The sequence below is a fragment of the Stenella coeruleoalba genome (assembly GCF_951394435.1).
Source record: "Stenella coeruleoalba genome assembly, chromosome: 15".
Taxonomy (NCBI): Eukaryota; Metazoa; Chordata; class Mammalia; order Artiodactyla; family Delphinidae; genus Stenella; species Stenella coeruleoalba.
Window position 1 is genome coordinate 70,758,156 of NC_137161.1, and position 17,897 is coordinate 70,776,052.

General features: G+C 55.9%; 1 protein-coding gene across 1 annotated transcript; it reads left to right on the top strand.

The window, feature by feature from the left end:
- Nucleotides 1-591: 591 nt before the first annotated feature.
- On the top strand, nt 592-14,715 carry IL21R (interleukin 21 receptor; the record flags this gene model as incomplete). The annotated part of the gene is made up of 8 exons (XM_079946040.1): nt 592-640; nt 3,410-3,512; nt 6,534-6,733; nt 9,086-9,231; nt 9,873-10,050; nt 10,513-10,609; nt 11,600-11,684; nt 13,468-14,715. The coding sequence occupies 8 exons, from the start codon at nt 592-594 to the stop codon at nt 14,230-14,232; spliced, it is 1,623 nt and encodes a 540-aa protein (XP_079802166.1). The 3' UTR covers nt 14,233-14,715.
- Between the last annotated feature and the right edge of the window lie 3,182 nt (nt 14,716-17,897).

A 17,897-nucleotide genomic window follows, 5' to 3' on the forward strand; every position in this document is an offset into this window, starting at 1 on the left:
TGCTTGCTGGTGGGCTAACCCGGGGGAGCTCTGTATTTGGGTAGGAACCCTCGCTATTGGGCTAAACTTATCTTAGGTATGCAGGAACTGTCTCCTTTGTGGGCTAATCTTGGATTTGCTACTCATTAAGAAGCCAATTAATTGGGCTAACATCAACATGGGGGTTTTGTAAGAAAGAGGACGCAAGATCTCTGCCCGCCAAGCCCCTTTCCCCTCCCTGCCTCCCTCTTTCTTATCTAGATGGATAAACGTGCACACGTCGTGCTACATCAACAGGCTTAGCAGGGGGGGACCAGCAGTGAGCTCTTCCCCCTTTTCATCCTCCTCATTTGTGATGGTGCTGGGGGCCCAGGCAGAAGCGGGGAGAAGCGGGTAGGGATCCAGGGGGCAAAGAAGCCACTTCTAAGGGACAGGAATCCTTGGGGGCAGCCTCAGGCTCCTCAAACTCTTGTTTCTCAGAAGCAAATCCAAGAAACTGAGGCAAGTCTTCCAAAGGAGGGATGGGGACCAGAGGATGTTCAGGGTCCCTTGGTCCCCAGGCCCCAGGCCCACCCTCTCCCTGTGTGTCTCTTCCAGGCTCCGGCGGGCAGCATGCTCTGCGGCTGGGCTGCCCCTCTGCTCCTGCTGATGCTCCAGGGGGGTAAGTAGTTGCCCCGTGGTATGTGGGTGGAGAGCGGCCGGGCTGGCCTTGTGGGCTCCAGGGCAGGGTAGAGGCCACAGGGTCAGAGTCTGTGGCATCTGTCCACTTGCGGCCGGCGCAAGTCCAGTAGCCATCTCTGCATTAGCTAGAGCCCATCCCACCAGAGAGCTCCACTGTCCAGAAGTGAGTCCCGGTCTCCACGTCTCGCTGGCCAGGGAAGCGGGGCGGGAGGATGAGGGACTTCATCCTTCTTCTCTCTGCCTTGGCTGGCTCCCAGTTCTCAGCGTGAGGAAGTCCTGCCTGTGATCTAACCACAGTTTCTCCTCATCTCCTAGCAGATGTTTCTCAACAATCACTGGATCCACTGCCAGCACACATATTCCCTGGGTGGGGAGAGTGGCTGTGGAGACAAAAGCAGCCAAAGCCTTAGAAGGAAGCCCCGGAGGAGCAGGAGATGTTGCAGTCAGAGGGAGAGATGTTCGAGACCCGAGCAGGGAAAGGCCAGGTGTTAGACTTGGGGGCGCAGTCAGGGCTGAGAGATCCAGGAAGCCTTCCCAGAGGAGGTGGGACACAGCACACAGGCTCGAATGGGAGCTGGCCCGGGGACAGGGGTGCCCTCAGCCGCCGCTGTGCTGACTCATAAGCATTTCACTCCGGTTTTTACCGAAAGACCCAAAGCCTCAAATAGCTCCATCAGGAAACAGATGTCAGTCTCCTTTATTTTCCCTTTCTGAGTGGTCAGAATCCTGTCTTAGCCTCTAAAGGGCCTTTGGGTCACCCGCTGCCTCTCCCCACCCCGTGAGCACAAATAACAAGCCCCTGCTGTGTCCCGGGGGCCGAGCATCCTCATTCCCTTCTGCCGACAGCCTGTGAGGCTCAGAGAGGGTGAGAGGCAGGTCCACGGCCACACAGCCGGGCAGTGGCAGAGCTGGGACGGGTTCCCAAATCTGCCTGATTCCCGTGGTCTTAACTGCTTTCATTGGGTGAGTGCCACACGCAGGCCGCCTGGGCTGCACTGGCGTGATACCATCTAAATACCTCCCCACCCCGTCCGAGGGGCCAGTGTCTCCAGCTTACAAATAGCGACTCAGAGCACGTGTAAGTCACGTGTGCACTTTTCACGGCTCCCACTGCCTCCCACACGCTGTGATAGCCCTGGGCGGGGTGGGGGTGGCCCGGGGGCTCTCTGCGCAGGGCTCAGGGTAGTGACCGGTGACAGGGTTTTTACTCCCTCTGGTCCCTGATGCCACCTCCACACTAGTTCAGGGACTACTGTCCCCTCTCCAATGTTTCATTACAAGTTCGGGACAAACCCTGTCCCTTGGTGGCCTTGAGTCTACCTAGGAAAGGCAGCTCCTCTCCAAGTTCTGGAGCCCTGAAAGAGAACGACTAGGATACGATGAACTCAGAGAGGACACAGCCACCTGGGTTTTGGTCCTACCAAAATCAGTCCTCTTTTCTCCGCAAAGTATCTGAACGGGCCGCTCTGTGTCCACCGACAGGCCCCGTGCTCCTCCCCGAGGGAAACTTCCTCCTCCAACAGGATTCCTTTCCACATCTCAGATCCCTTGGTAGTGGCTGTCTGGAGCCACTCAACTGTGTTGAGAAGGATTCTGAGGCCACACCCAAGGGAGTGAGGGCCATGATCGATTAGCGGTGTCCGCCATGTGTGTGGAGGTGAAGAACTAGCACAGATTAGATTTTGCCTTTCCTGGGTCTCCTGAGCCCAGACCAAGAGCGAGACAAAAGGTGTGGCCCAGTCTCAGAGCTTCAGTTTTCTCATTTGTTAAATGTGATGGGAGGAGACGTAAAGGATGTTTCCAGTGACAGTGTTCTTGACTACAAATCCAGCTTCTGACCTAGATGGAGACCCAGGAGGAATGTACTGCTAACCCCTGGGTCTTCATTAGTCAAGGAAAAATAGGAAAAAGCCACTAAGAATGAATCCATTTAAAAGAGGAACAAATTTCTGGTAAATAGTGGGGGGTGGAGGCAGGGGGAATAGCAGCGTTGGCACTTGATCTTACAAAACAAAACTAAACTAAAACTTATTAACTGGATTTTGTCAAACATTTTTAGAACAAAGTAAAGCAATTAACGATGGAGTTGGGAGAGTATTAAATCTTGCAATAAAATTGCCTGAGGGGGACCATACCTGTGTCACTTGGTTGGTGGTGGTGGTGATGGTTTGGGCAGTAGGATAATACAGACATCTTGGCAAAGGTATCCAAGGGCTTCTCAGTTTTCTGAAGGTTTCTTGCTCCCTCGAAGCACTGCCGGGTCACCGAGGTCCATGTCCTGTCTTGGACCAGCTGCGGGGAACAGAGGGAGCATGTGGTCTCTCACTGACCACACGAATCCCTCTCGCAGGATGTGCAGATTCCCCCAGCCACCGGGGAGTTCAGGACACACCACCTGGAGAGGGAGGCCGGCCAGGAGGGATGCTGACCTGGTGTCTGGACACAGGGCTTGTGGGGAGGGCGCTGGGTGGGGACCCGCTTAGTTTATGATGTTTCTCGTTAGGAGAGTCTTGTCTCCATAGCCAACCTCGCAACTTTGGGGGCTCAAAAATAGAATTCTTAGGTGGCAAGGACCCCCTTGCTCCAGGCCTTAATCTTAGTGGCCCTAGGGTCATCATATTCATCCTGGCTCTGGGACCCCTGCTTCCCGTCATCCTCCAGCCCTCAAGGGGGTGAGGGGGTGATCAGCTCTGCTGACCCCGACCAGCCCCCACCCCAACCAAGGTCTCTGTGTCCCTTGACCCTCCAGCCTGGGGCTGCTCAGACCTCGTCTGCTACACCGATTACATCCAGACGGTCACCTGCATCCTGAAGACAAGGGCCCCGCACCCTGGCACGCTCACCCTCACCTGGTAAGTGGCCAGACCTCGCCAGCCTCGGGGATGCGATTCAGGGTAGCCCTGGAGGGCTGGGGTGGGGCAGGACTGCCAGAGGCCACAGACGGAGTTGGACCTACTGTGTGCCTGGCAGGTAGTTTAGCAATAAAAATAATGGCTGCCACTTCCGGGGGCTCTCTCAGCCCTTCCACCGACAGCTTTTGGTTTCACCATGAGCTGAGAATCACTGACCGTGATCTGGGACTGGGAGCTGGGAATCACTGTGCCTACCTTACAGATGTCCATGCAGGACTCACGAGACTTGTCCAGTGAGCAGGGCTCCAAAGACCATACTCTCTTGCCCACACAGGCCAGACTGTGGTTTTGAGACCCCAGGATGACCAGACTGCCACATGATTTTTTTGAACACTGAATACATGCCCGGCATCCTGCTACACTTCACATGAACCATCACTTCCCATCCTCACAATTATTACTCCCATTTAACAAACGAGGACACTAGGGTTCAGAGAGGTTATGCAGTTTGCCCAAGGTCACACAGCCAGTGAATGGTGGAGCTGAGATTCAAACACAGGCAGTCTGACTCCAAGATTCATGGGTCCCTATTGTTAAAGAAAACTTTTTCATTGCACTTGTTAAAGAATGGTAAGGCAGACTTTATTCAAGACCGTAATGATCGGGCTTCCCTGGTGGCTCAGTGGTTAAGAATCCGCCTGCCAATGCAGGGGACACAGTTTCGAGCGCTGGTCCGGGAAAATCCCACATGCCACGGAGCAACGAAGCCCGTGCGCAACAATTACTGAGCCTGCGCTCTAGAGCCCGTGAGCCACAACTACTGAGCCCACGTGCCACAACTACTGAAGCCTACGCACCTAGAGCCTGTGCTCCGCAACAAGAGAAGCCACTGCGATGAGAAGCCTGCACACCGCAATGAAGAGAGCCCCCTCACCACAACTAGAGAAAGCCCGCGCGCAGAAACGAAGACCCAACGCAGCCAAAAATAAATAAGTAAATAAATTTATTTAAAAAAAAAGAATATATAAGGGATTCTTAAAAAAAAAAAAAAGACCATCATGATGGGTGTAGGGACTGCTGCGTGGGGTTTTGGTGTGGGGAAGAGAGCTTGGGCTCAACTCGAATACAACAAGGAAAATTAGGAATTTATAGCTAAGGAGCAGGTCAATGGATGGAAAAATACTAAGAGGAAACATCAGGGGTAAGGGGGCTTCCAGCTAAACTGACTTAACAGGATTCTTGCTAATGGAAGCCCAGGGTGAGCCCACATCACCTGGGGGTGGTGGAGGATGAGGAATTCGATCAGATATCAAGGATGGAAGATTCTGGCTAAAATGACTTAGCAGGATTCTTGCTAACATTAGACAACGCAGAGACGAGCTTGGGAGTCCCAAAGTCAGGGCCTCGTCGAGGAGAGAGTTCTGAGGAGCCTGAGTTGAGCCTGGTCAAGGAGAGTTTTTGTCAACGTGCTGATCAGGATAAAGAACAGCTGGCTTTCATTCTGTCATCACCCATTCATTCGTTCATTCAGTTACTTCTTCAGAACATATTTATTAAGCTCTTGCCAGACACTTGCAGGCACTGGGGGCCCAGTAGAGCCTAAGACAGACCAGGTCCCAGCTGGTCCCGGAGCTGACTTACTGCAGGTGGGGAGTGGCTGGGGAGACAGACAAGAAAAACGAAAACAACCAACAGGATGCTTCCTGAGAATAATGAGTGCTTTAAAGTCCAGGAACCTTGAGCCTTGGGTGGAAAGCGAGTGACATGGGGAGAAGGTCTGCTTTAGCCAGGGGGGTCGGGGCAGGCCTTTCTGGGTGAGAAGGAGGCAGCCAGTGAGCTGGGGAAAGGGCAGTGCAGGCAGAGGGCACTGCAAGTGTAAAGGTCCTGAGGTAGGGAGAGACTAATGAGTCTGAGGGACAGCGAGGAGGTCAGTGGGGCCAGAGCAGAGTGAGCCAGTGTGAGAGAGAACAACAAGCAAAGGAGATGAGAGGTAAGCAAGGCCCAGCTTCCCCCCCGCCCCCCGCCCCCGGTACACGGGCCTCTCACTGTGTGGCCTCTCCCGTTGCGGAGCACAGGCTCTGGATGCACAGGCTCAGCAGCCATGGCTCACGGGTCCAGCCACTCCGCGGCATGTGGGATCTTCCCAGACCAGGGCACGAACCCGCGTCCCCTGCATCAGCAGGCGGACTCTCAACCACTGCGCCACCAGGGAAGCCCAGGGCCAGCTTTTATTGTGTGGGTGATGAGAAGCCACCCGAGGGTTTTAGGCATGGGGGTGACAGGCAGTTTTTAAAGATCCTCCTGGCTGCTGTTCAAGAGGTTTAGAGAGACTTTATTCAGCAGAAGTTTCTATTCCAGCAAATATTTAGCAAATAACTGAGTCCACACATCCATATTAGCCTTCAAGGGTGGTCATGTTCACAGCCTGAAGATGTAGGTAGGGAAATAAATATCTGGTGAACTCCTATACATACTTCAAAACCCACTGTTTCTGCCCACTGGCAGTTAAAAAGCCAGAGCATTTTCCCCCAACCTTATACCAATAGCCTCCCTGGTAGTTCACCCAAAGCAGGGGATGAAGTTCATTTGGCTCTTATCTTGGCCCTGAGCACAAGCACTTATTAGGTATTCAGCAGATGTTGGACAGAGGAGGTCAGGAAGGAGAACTGAAATGCTTAGCACCCTTTCTGTAGGACAGTGATACAGTTGATGGAACTGACAGGGACAGCTTTAGGCTCAGTCCAGGCAAGAATGGCCCAAATTTCCAAAGTTAAAAGCTGCTGTCCTTAAATGAGGTAGTGAGTTCCCAGTCCCTTGGAGGCATACAAGCCGAGCCTGGACACCATCCATCAGGGCTACTTCAGGGGAGGAGTATCTTCCCGGGGAAAGGGGTAATTCGACCAGGTGACCCCCGGCACCACTTCAACTCCCTCCCAGCCCCAAGATTCTGGGCTGGGGTCCTGGCCCTCTGCCCTGAGCCCCGCTGGCTTCCAGCCATAACCGGCTGCTCTGTCCTTGAAGGCAAGACTCATATGGAGAACTGGAGGACGAGGTCACCTCCTGCAGCCTCTGCTGGTCCACCCACAATGCCACGCATGCAGAGTACACGTGCCACATGGATGTGCTCCAATACATGGCCGACGACGTTTTCAGTGTCAACATGACAGACCATTCGGGCAATCACTCCCAGGAGTGCGGCAGCTTTGTCCTGGCTAAAAGCAGTGAGTATCCCTTGGACCCCAGAGCTGAGGAGGACACATGGTCCCTGAGACGGCTCCCCTTCCCCCACCATCATAGCTGACCTGTCCTATGTCCTTACCTCCCCTTAGAGTTCTGCTCTGTAGGTGCACCGATATTTACTAAGGTGTGACGGGTTGATAACTAGGTTTGAGCTTTAACCAAAGAGAGGCAGCCGCGGTATGAAAAGGAGCTGGACTGGGACCCAGGATCTCGGCCTTCAGTTCTGGTTCAGCCCTGCCTATCTGTGAACTTGGACCAGTTCCCTATTTGCAGAGTGAGGGCCCTTTTAACCCTGACTCTTAGGGATTCTGTCTACATTATGAGGCAAGTGGGGACACTGAGTCCCAAGAGAAAAACTTCCCTGAGTTTTCTCCCATTCATTAGCTCCAGTGAGGCCTGGAATTTCCCTCCAGGCCGGGGGCGGGGTGGAGGGGCGGTGCTGGCTGGTGGAAGAAGTTGTCTCTGTGGGTCCAGACCCAGGGCCGGTCCAGGAGGCAGCTTTTAGTGTGTGTGTGTGTGTGTGTGTGTGTGTGTGTGTGTGTCCCCAAAGTGGGATTTCCACGGAGGGGGTGAGAAGCCCGTGCTCAGAGGCATGCAAATGCAGACTGCTAAGAGAGTCCTGCCCTCCTCGGGAAGGCCCAGCCTCTGCGAGGAATCTCTGGGGGATTTTGGCCCTAGGTTCCCAGTGGTGGGGCAGGGGGGTGAGAGGGTGTCTGTCACCTGGAGGGGGTCCAGGTTTGCACCACTTCGCTGAGTGGGTGTCACACTGCACAAGGTGTGAATGAAGGTTCACACACACGCAGACACACCCAGAGTCTCTCACACGCACACTCATAAATACACCCTTGGACAAATGCACGGGTGTCCCAGCAGCCCTGGGCCTAGCCAGCCTGGACACAGGCCCACGCTCTCTCACACACGCCCATATGCACACATACGCACACGGTCACTCAGCCATGCAGATCCAGGCGTGGGAGCAGGGGCGCCCCCTTGCCCCTCTCAGTGAGCGGGGCAGACTGCAAGCCTCCCCCTGCCCTGCAGAGGAGAAGGAACTGCTCCATGGCCCCTCCACCTCGCAGGGCGGCTCCAAGTCCCATTTCTCTCTGGCGCTCTCCCTTTCCCCCTCCCTGCCAGGGCCTGAAGCCAGGGGGCAGTGTTCTACTCCCTTCCCCCTCCTGGGCTCTGGGCCCCCATCCTTGACCCCATCCCTGATCCCCAGCTGTGGTCCTCACCACCCAGCCCAGGACGTACAGGGAAGTGGAAAACCAGGTCTCCGTCGGCCTGGGGAAAATAGGAGAGGGCTTAGCAGTTATTCCAGTCCCAAAGGACCCATCGCTGAAATAGCAATGACAATAAAGCCCTCGCCGCAGCCTCCTGAACATCGCAGGCCTTGGTGCTGAGTCGTCCGTAGCCTCAGAGTTCCTTTTTGGAATCCCTGGAAGGTTCATTTGTTGGTTTAACAAGTATCTCTTGAGGGCCTGCTGTGTGCCGGCTCTGTCCTAGGAGCTGCGGACACAGCACTGACCTGGAGAACAAAACCTCTGTCCCAAGGAGCTAAGATCCCCAAGACAGGGGCATATGGCAAGCCGGATCACAGAGCCCAGGAGGGCGTGGTGTTGTGGCCCAGATCTCTGCTCACGCACTTTCCAGAAGATGTCTGGGAGATGACAACGGTCACATCGAATTCTCAGGGCCCCTGCGGGCGTCAAAATGCTCGCTGTAGAGCAGCCCGGCAGGCACTCAGAGGTGGTAACTTCCATCATTAGCATAATTGGTGCTAATTAATTAGCATGATGCTAATTACAGTCTTTTGATTCTCAAGGAAGCTAGAGTTAAAATAAAGTGATTCGGGCTTCCCTGGTGGCGCAGTGGTTGAGAGTCCGCCTGCCGATGCAGGGGACACGGGTTCGTGCCCCGGTCTGGGAAGATCCCACATGCCCCGGAGCGGCTGGGCCCGTGAGCCATGGCCGCTGAGCCTGCGCGTCCGGAGCCTGTGCTCCACAGTTGGGAGAGGCCACAACAGTGAGAGGCCCGCGTAAAAAGAAAATGATGCCATCATTTAGAAAAGAAATGGAGAATGAGTGGGTGTCGTTGGTTTCCGCCCACTCCCCGGCTACGCCAGTCTGCATTCTTGCCCCCCTGAGTCGTAGCACCCCCACTTTAGACTCATCTAAATCTCTCATTTCTCAGATGAGTAAACTAAGGCCCAGAGACAGGGGATGCTTTACCCCAAGTCATTCAGGGTCATTAGTCTTGATCTCATCAAGGAGAGCATCATTCTCAGCTGCTGCAAAATCTCATCCCATTTTATCTTTCTGGCTTTTTCCTCTAAGTCAAGCCATCTCCCCCTTTCAATGTGACGGTGACCTTCTCTGGACATTATAACATCTCCTGGAGCTCCGATTACAATTTGTACGCGCTGAAGGGCAAACTTCAGTATGAGCTGCGGTACAGGAAGCTCGGAGACCCCTGGGCTCTGGTGAGACCCTCAGAGGACTGGGGCGGGGTGAAGGCTTCTAGAGGCATTCTTTGTTTAGAGTGTTGGAGAGTTCCAGAATGGCCCACTATTTAGAACAGTCACAGATGAAGTGTTCTAGAATTATCCATCCTTTAGAATGGTCCCAGTTTAAGATTTTCATAAATGCCATAGTTTAGACCATCCCCAGTGGAGGACTTCCAGAGGTACCCATTGCTAAGACGCCTGTCGTTAAAGACGCCCAGAAATGCCCACTGTTGAAAGTAGCCACTGTTGAAGAATTACAGAAGTGTCCGAAGTCTGGAATGCTGCCAGCTAAACATGCCCAGGAACGGCCACTGCTCTTCCCGGGACATTCCCAGGCCCAGCAGGCAGGGTCCCCTGTGGGGCTGTGAGTGACTGAGCTGGGCTCAGAGAGAAAGCGACCAAAGCACTGTATCACAGGCAAGGCCAGGGCAGCGCCCGCGGCTCTGTGCTGCCCACACCGGAGTGGCCAGAGCTCAGACTGACTCTTGTGGAGGGGGTGGAGACTTGCCAGGAGAAACTCCACCCCTTTCCTGGGGGCTGGTAAAGGGTGGTTCTGCTGGAGGCGGGGGCTGGCCTGGGCGGTCCTAACCCAGCGCATCCTTTCCCTGGGTTGGCAGAGTCCAGGGAGAAAGCTGATCTCAGTGGATTCGAGAAGCGTCTCTCTCCTGCCCTTGGAGTTCCACAAAGGCTCAAGCTACGAGCTGCAGGTGCGGGCAGGGCCCCAGCCTGGCTCCTCCTTCCAGGGGACCTGGAGCGAGTGGAGTGACCCAGTCGTCTTTCACACCCAGCCAGAAGGTAAGATGTGAAGCAGGGATGGACACCCACTCCTTGTACTAAATCTTGTCCTAGTGCAGCGGCCCTGAGCCCTGAGATTTTCAGCACGGCTGGAAGGTTCCCACTCAGTCATGCATCCCCTTGTAGCTGTTCCACAGCATTTCTGGGGCCCCTGCTCGCCAGGCCCTGCATTGGGTGCCAGGTGCTTCTCCTGGCGGGGCCTTTGATCCTCCTAATGTATCTGTGAAGTGGGAATTATTATCCCCATTTTGCAGATGAGAAAACTGAGGTTCAGAGAGATGAAATCACTTGCCTAGGGTGGGGGTGGGAGCAGGAGTTGAAGCCAGGTCCATCCCACCGCGAGGCACCAGCAGCCTTCCCACCCACTTCCACTCCAGCCCAGACCCAGTGCCCTCCACACCCAGCCCAGGTGGCCTCTCGTAGAGGTTGGTCAAATTCACCCAGTGTTTTCTTCCTTCCCAGAGATAAAGGGAGACTTGTACCCTCACCTGCTTCCCATCTTGGTCCTCGCATGCCTCGTCCTTGTCATCTTAGGCCCGAAGATCCATCAGGCTTGGAGGTGAGGCCAGGGAACAGGGTGGCAGGGAGGGGCTCAGCCTGGGCCGGGACCGGAGGACACACCTGTCACCATGACAATAGTAATGACAGTGATGGTGATACTAAACTGGGCACTGTGTAGAGCACATGCTTAACCCTCACAGCAGCCAGATGAGCTTGATACGCGGCATTTACTTCCATTTGACAAATGGGGAAACTGAGGCACAGAGCTGTCTAGGAACTTGCCCAAAGTCACACAGCAGTGAAGTGGAGGAGAAGTGTTATGAAGTGCTCATAACAGTGACCTCAGCTGTGATCTTGTCCAGTGAATTCTAAGCTTTGAGTCCTGAGGGTCAGGAGGGGCCGCCAGGTGGGGGTTAAGGGCTGGTGGAAGAACCCCCCTGACAATCCTGCTTCAGAACCAGAGGTTTTGCCTTTATCTCTTTATGTATGGGGTTTCTGCTGAACGTGGCCATCGAGAGAAGGGCTGATGCTGATTAAAAACATTGATAAAACCTGAGCTCCCCTGGCCTTCGTGCATGCTGCTGGCTGGGGCTGAGCCCTTGCTAAGTGGCAGACACTGGGCGGGGGCCCTGCATACCCTGTTCCAGGCAGAGAAGCCTGCGAATCACAGAGGGTGTTGCAGACCAGTCTCTGGGTGCTGGGGTGCCTGGCGCTGTGCCTACACTTCCTGACCCCTCCCTACAGCCCCATGGAATTGGCTGTTGGCTCATCCCTGGTGGTGGAGGAGGAAGTCACGGCTCAGGGGCCAGCACTGGCTTAGCAGAGAACAGGCAGCCAAGCCCTTAAACTTGGAGCACCTTCAGGAGACTCGCTGCCCCATTTTACAGATGTGAACACTGAGGCCTGGGGCAGAGGGGCGGAAGGGAGGGGCCTGGGTGTGTCTTGGAGGCTCTGAGCCTCCCGCAGGACACATTTGGGGAGCCTCTGAGCGGGAGGCCCGGCTGCCCTCTGGGAGGTGCGGGGGGCTCACCTCGTCTCTGCCCTCCAGGCTATGGAAAAATGTGTGGGTGCAGGTGCCCAGCCCAGAGCCCTTCTTCCAGCCCCTGTACGTGGGCCACAGCGGAGACTTCAAGGTGAGTGTCCCCACCACATGATGAGCCCCTGGGAGCCTCTCACACTCTGGGAGCTTGCTTCCACCCACACATCTAGACCACCAGCCCCACCCTGTAGGCCTGGGGCACCCAGATTCCCGACCCGGGCTGGAACCAGGCTTCAGTCTCTGCACATGCAAAGTGCAGGAAATAATTCCAGTGGGGCAGAGTTGGCATAAGAATTAAACAAGATCCTGCAGCATTTTCCAGCCCAAGGAGTCAAACTGGGAGAGAGGGTGAGCCAGGTGGTCCCTTGAGCCACGAAGTGGCCTCCTGGTCCTTTGGTAGAAGCCCTTGCTATGGAGGTGGGGAGGGAGCAGCTTCTGGGAAGGATATGGCCCTGCCTGCAAAATACACCAGCCCCATCCAGGCCCCAACCCCCGCTACCAGCGCCATCGCCCTTGGGTTCTCTGTGCCTATTTACCACCCCCCACCCGGTGGCGGCAGTCACCGCAGAGAGGATGTGGTGACCCATCTGCTCCAGCAGAGTCTGGAAGTCAGGAAGTGCGACATGCCATCTGCTTGGCACTCACTGAGCGCTGTCTCACCTCCACCCTTTCATCCTCTTAGCAGCCCCTGCAAGTGGGGAGGGTGTGTGCTCCACCATCCCAGGGGAACCACGAGGAGACTGAGGCTCAGAGCCGGGCAGGGGAGGAGCCTAGGCTGCAGCCCACATTGGATAAACCCTTTCCTCTTTCCTCTGCACTTTCCCTGAAGCTCAAATATCACATCTATTTTGTGTTTGTTTTACCAATACTCTTACAGCACTTGCTGTGCACCAGGCACCCTGCTAGGAGCGCCACAGATGTTATTTAATTTATCATTTAATCCCCACAACCACCCTGTGGAGTGGGGACTATTAGCAGGCCCATTTTACAGATGCAGAAACTGAGGCACAGAGAGGGTAGGTAACTGGCTCAAGGCCACACAGCTGAGAAGTGACTTCAAATCAGTGGTAGTGGCCTCAGCAGGGTTCTGAGAGGAGTTTTCTGATGGAGTAGGCTCAAAACTGGGAGATTCTGGTTCTCAGGGATTTTCCCTGCCAACTGGATGGAGACCCTGTGTCATGAGTGGGACCCCTGGCAGGTGAGGGCAGGGGGATCCTTAAAGTTTAGGGACAGCTGCCTCAGTCCATTGTCACCCCACAGCCCTTATCTATTCTGAGTGGCTGGCCCTTGATCCACTCCATTCATTCATTTAGTTAATATACATTTATTGGGTGCCTACTGTGTGCCAGGCACTGTGTGAGCCTCTGGGGACACAGCCGTGACCAGAAGAATTGGGGCTTCTCCCCTGGTCATGTGTCCACTCTAGTGAGGACACAAACAGAAGAATGCGTGGTTTCGAGAAATCTCCCCGAGGACGTAAAACAGAAGGCCTGGTGAGGGCTCTGTCACTCAGCTCTCAGGGCCTCCCGCCCCTCGTCCCCGCAGCTGGGGAATCTTGGACCCACACCCATACAGACCCCAGGCCACTGAGCAGCAGACTGTCTGCGCCTGCACGCTGCTGAGGGCCGTAGCTCCCTGCTATAGGCAGGGAGACTGAGGCCCAGGGAGGCCGGGACGGCGACAGGAACTGTCCCTGGATAGGGACACAGCACGGTGCTCAACTCCCCCCACCCCCATCTCTCTCTTTATCTTCTGGAGTCTTTGTCTCTTTCTCTCTTGCCGTCTGTCTTGTCTCTGTGTCTGTCTGTTGATATGCTCCCCCGCCACCCCTTGTCCCCCATCCCATCCATGACTCTCCCTCCTCTTCTCTCTCGCAGAAATGGGTGGGCACCCCCTTCACTGCTTCCAGCCTGGAACTGAGATCCTGGAGCCCAGGGGTGCCCTTGTCCCTGGAGATGCACAGCCAGTGCCTACCGCAGACTGCAGCCAAGGGGCTGGTGCCCACAGAGCTGCCAGAGCCCCCAGACCTGGTGGAAGCCGACGGGGTGCTTGAGCCGGGCTCCTGGGGCCCAGCCCACTCCACCGCCGGCAGCTTGGGCAGCTCAGCTCACAGCCAGGAGAGGGACCGGCCATACGGCCTGGTATCCATCGACACGGTGACCGTGGTGGACGCAGAGGGGCTGTGCACCTGGCCTTGCACCTGCGGGGATGACGGCTACCCAGCCCTGAACCTGGACACCAGCCTGGAGCCTGGCCCGGGCACGGAGGACTCGCTTCCGGGCACGGGGGCCACAGTCCTATCCTGTGGCTGCGTCTCAGCCAGTGGCCCTGCCGGGCCGGGGGACCCCCTGGGCAGCCTGCTTGGCAGGATAAAGCTGCACCTCAAGGATGAGGAGGGTTGGGCCCCCGGGCCGCCCTGGGATGGCGGGTCGCCCCGAGGGGTGTCGGACAGCGAGGCAGGTTCACCCCCAGCTGGCCTGGACATGGACACGTTTGACAGCGGCTTTGTGGACTCTGACTGCGGCAGCCCCGTGGAGCATGACTTCAGTAGCCCCAGGGACGAAGGGCCCCCCAGGAGCTACCTCCGCCAGTGGGTGGTCATGGCCCCTCCACCTGCAGGGCCTGGGCCCCAGGCCAGCTAGTGAGGCCGACTGGCCGTCCAGAGCTGGCCATGCCACTGAGCCACGAGCCACGGACAGGGTCACCTGGGCTGAGGTGTAACGAGGCCTGCAGCCCTTGGTCTCCCGGCTGGGACCCCTGAGCCTCGTGTTTACAGTGCACGTCTGGGGCTCAGGTGCCCGCTGGCGTGGCTGCGCGTGTGAGTGGCCTGCGTGCCTGTGGACACGGAGCTCGGCCGTGGTTCTGCCGTATTCCCAAGGCCACTCGTGTGTCTGTGCCGACGTGAGCTTCCTGCGTGCGCGAGTGTGAGCCGCACGTGTGTCTGTGGGCACGTGATGACAGCCTCCCTCCCTCCGAGGCACGTGGGTGACCCCCAGGTCACGTGCCGAGACCAGGGCACTGCCTGGGACAGACACCAAGCCCAGCCCCCCAGGTCCTGCCTGCAGAGCCGCACAAAGTCCAGACTGTTCCTTATCGCCTTTCAGGGGGAGGGGAAGGGGACCAAGCGAGCCCACAGTGACCCTGGGGGTGGGAAGATTTTGGGGGGAGCCAGTGGACCTGGGTCTGAATCCTGACTCTGACACCTCCTGGCTGTGCCACCTTGGGTGAGTCACTCCCCCTCTCTGGGCTGGAGTTTCCTGTCTTAATAATGGGGGCGGCCTGACCTACCCTGGGGAGAAATTGGAGAGGTCGCCCATGTACAGGGTGCAGCCCAGACTCTCAAAAAACGTCAGCTTCCTTCCTTCTGCGGCCAGGACCAAGGCTTGTGCTGGAGGTGGGTGGGAGTGAGAAACCAGACACAGCCCAGGTACCTGCGGAGGGGCACTTGGGGGATTCCAGGTTTAAAATCAGCTTAGTTTCTTAGAATCAGCCCCTCACCAACCAAGATTTCTTTTTCTGCCTCCTGCTGCCCATTTTGTTGTTCCCTTTATGCACCCCAGAAATATTTATTGAGCACATTTACTGAGTACATGCAGGTGCTGGGATACAGCGAGAGGACGCTCCCCTTGGCACTCACACTGGGGAGGGCCGCAGGCCGGACTCGGCAGCAATGACACGGTGGTCCTGATCCCCTGGCATCTTCCTTGCTTGTCCCGGGGAATTGGAGGAAGTCAAGTTCTTTTTGATGATTTGTCGGAGAAACTGCTGAAATGTGAATTTAAGATGCTGAGAAAATACTTGTTTGTGACGTTTTGAAGGCACCTTATTGAACGTCAGCTCTGGACAGGAGCTCGATATTGGTGCTGGGTATTGCATACAACTCATACTTAAAAAAAAAAGAAAGAAAGAAAGAAAGAGAAGAGATCATTTTCCTCCTAAGGGCGCTCACCTTCAGAGGCTGCTTTTTCGAGGCCGGGAAGCAGGGTTAAAGGAGCAGAGTCTGATTCAGCCGCGGGCTCTCAGAGCCCTGAGGGGAATCCCTACCCTGGCCTGGACCTGCCTGGCCTGTGGTCCTCCCCAAAGGCCAGGCTGCATGCCAGGTGATGCCTGAAGCCCTGGCTTGTCTCTGCTTTTGGACGAGGGCTCAGCTGTCGACCCTGCTGATGGTTTCTCTGTGACTCTTCTGTAAAAGGGGATGTTGGAAGAAGTCACTGAGAGAACACAGGATTCTTCGGTTCTGAAAGTTCTAGAACATTGGTGGTCTTGATAGTGGGACTGTTAACCTGGGATCAAGGCGTGAGGCTCGGATGGGAGCTCAAGTGTGAAACCGCAGCTCCTGCAGGTGTGAGCAGCCCTCACCATCCCCCACCGTCACCCTGGAGACGCTTGGGTCAAGGTGTGCTGTGGTTTTCACACCCTCAAGGAGGCCACAGGTTCCAGGCACCCCGTGAGCCCCAGGCTCCCCGTGGAAGCAGCTCAGCTCTCTCTCCAGCACACACAGCTCTGGGCCAGGGAGTAGGGGGAGGGGACACCTGGGACACTGGCTGATGCCAGGCCGGGGGTCAGGGGGATGGGGCTCTGGCCTGGGCCAGACGTGGCTCCTCACCAGCTCTGTCTTTGAAGGGGACCCAGCTCATAAATGTGGGTGCAGAACGGAGACAGGAACTGGCCCACTGGGAGGCCAGATTAGTAGGACGGGGTGGATGGATGATTTATGGACAAGTGGGCACATTGGTGGGTGGATGGATGGATAAAAGGATGGTGAAATGCTTGAAGGAAGAGCAGTTGGATAGATGGATGGAGATAAACAGTTGCTAGAGACAAGGATGAAATATCAAACCTAAGCTCCATGAAGGCAACAACTTCGCCTCTTTTGTTCACGGCTTTACCCCCCGTCAGGCACCTAGTGGGCCCTCAATAAAGCCTGATTTGCAGTGTTTGCTTATTTCCATGGTGTGAACACTTTTACCACAGTCAATTTCAAGCTACCAACTTGATGGCTTTAAACATGGGGTTGGAAGAGATGTTTACAATCAACTCTCCTAGCTGGTATGAGGCAGACCCGGCACACCACGGGTTGGAGCCCAGACAGGCAGCAGGAAGGCCCTGGGGGGCTTCAGGGAGGAGGTGGTGTTTGTTGGACTTTGAAAAATGAATAGGAGTTGTTAGGGACACCAGCTACTCAGGCAGAGGGAAGAGCTTGAGCGAAGGCCTGGAGGGGTGACTGAGCCCTGAACACATGGGGCTGGGGAAGGCAGTTCCCTGTCACCCAGAGTCCAGGCCAGAATTGCTAATGACCCTGTCTTCAGAGGCAGGAGGATGCCACATTCTGTTCCTGACCCAGCCCTTTTCCATCTGCAGGCTCCAAGGGGCAGGGTATCCATCTGACACATGAAGGTGCAGAAGGGGCCGCTGACTTGCCTGAGGTCACACACAATTAAATGTCAGAGTCAGAACTTGGACTCTGGGCTCCTGATCCCAAGTCCAGCTGTCCTCACCTTGCTCTGCTGGAAGGCACCTAGGTCAGGGGCGAAGAAACTCTCAGCAAACACCTGTGGGTGCCTGTGCTGCCCTCACAGCATCGTTGGGGTGGCTGACCCCAGCTCTGGGAGTGACCCAGGCCTGGCCAAGAGAGTATTCTATCCTCCCGGCCTCAGGGCCAGTTCAGGCTCAGACATGTGACCAAGCTGGTCCGTACGCTTTTCCTGCTGGGACTGCTCAGCTGCAGGGCTAGACTGAGCCTGGAGCTGCTGGGTGGTGGGACCGGGGAGGCGGGGGGGCACCAGGAAGAAACAGCTCACCTAATATGAGGCCAACACACTGGAAAGCAGAGCTGGGAAGTGGGCGTATACTCCTGGTAATATCCTCTTAAGCTCCTGGGTCCAGCCATGCCTGAAACTACATTCCCCCTGGACTTTCGAGGTACCCGAGTATGGAAGTCATACTGTTCACCAAGTATGTCCAGCTCTCGGCCTTCTGCCCCGTCTTGTGGTCAGATGGTACCACATGACCAGGATTGGCCAATGAGTGGTGAGCAGAAGTGGTAAGTCTCACCTCTGGACCAGAGCATGGAACTGACCGTCGTGATGCCCTTCAGAGTGCTCCTCTGTGCCACGGTGACCAGTGATGTGTGAGATGGTGGCTTCTCCCTCAGCCCGGGGCCTCGAGTGGGGAGATGTGGGGCAGAACTTCTAGTTCACCTGTGATGGACACGTATTGTGAGCAAGAAAGAAATCTTTTATTCTAATCTGCTAAGATTTGGGGGCTGATTGTTTCCACGGCATAACCCAGCCTATCCTGACTGAAT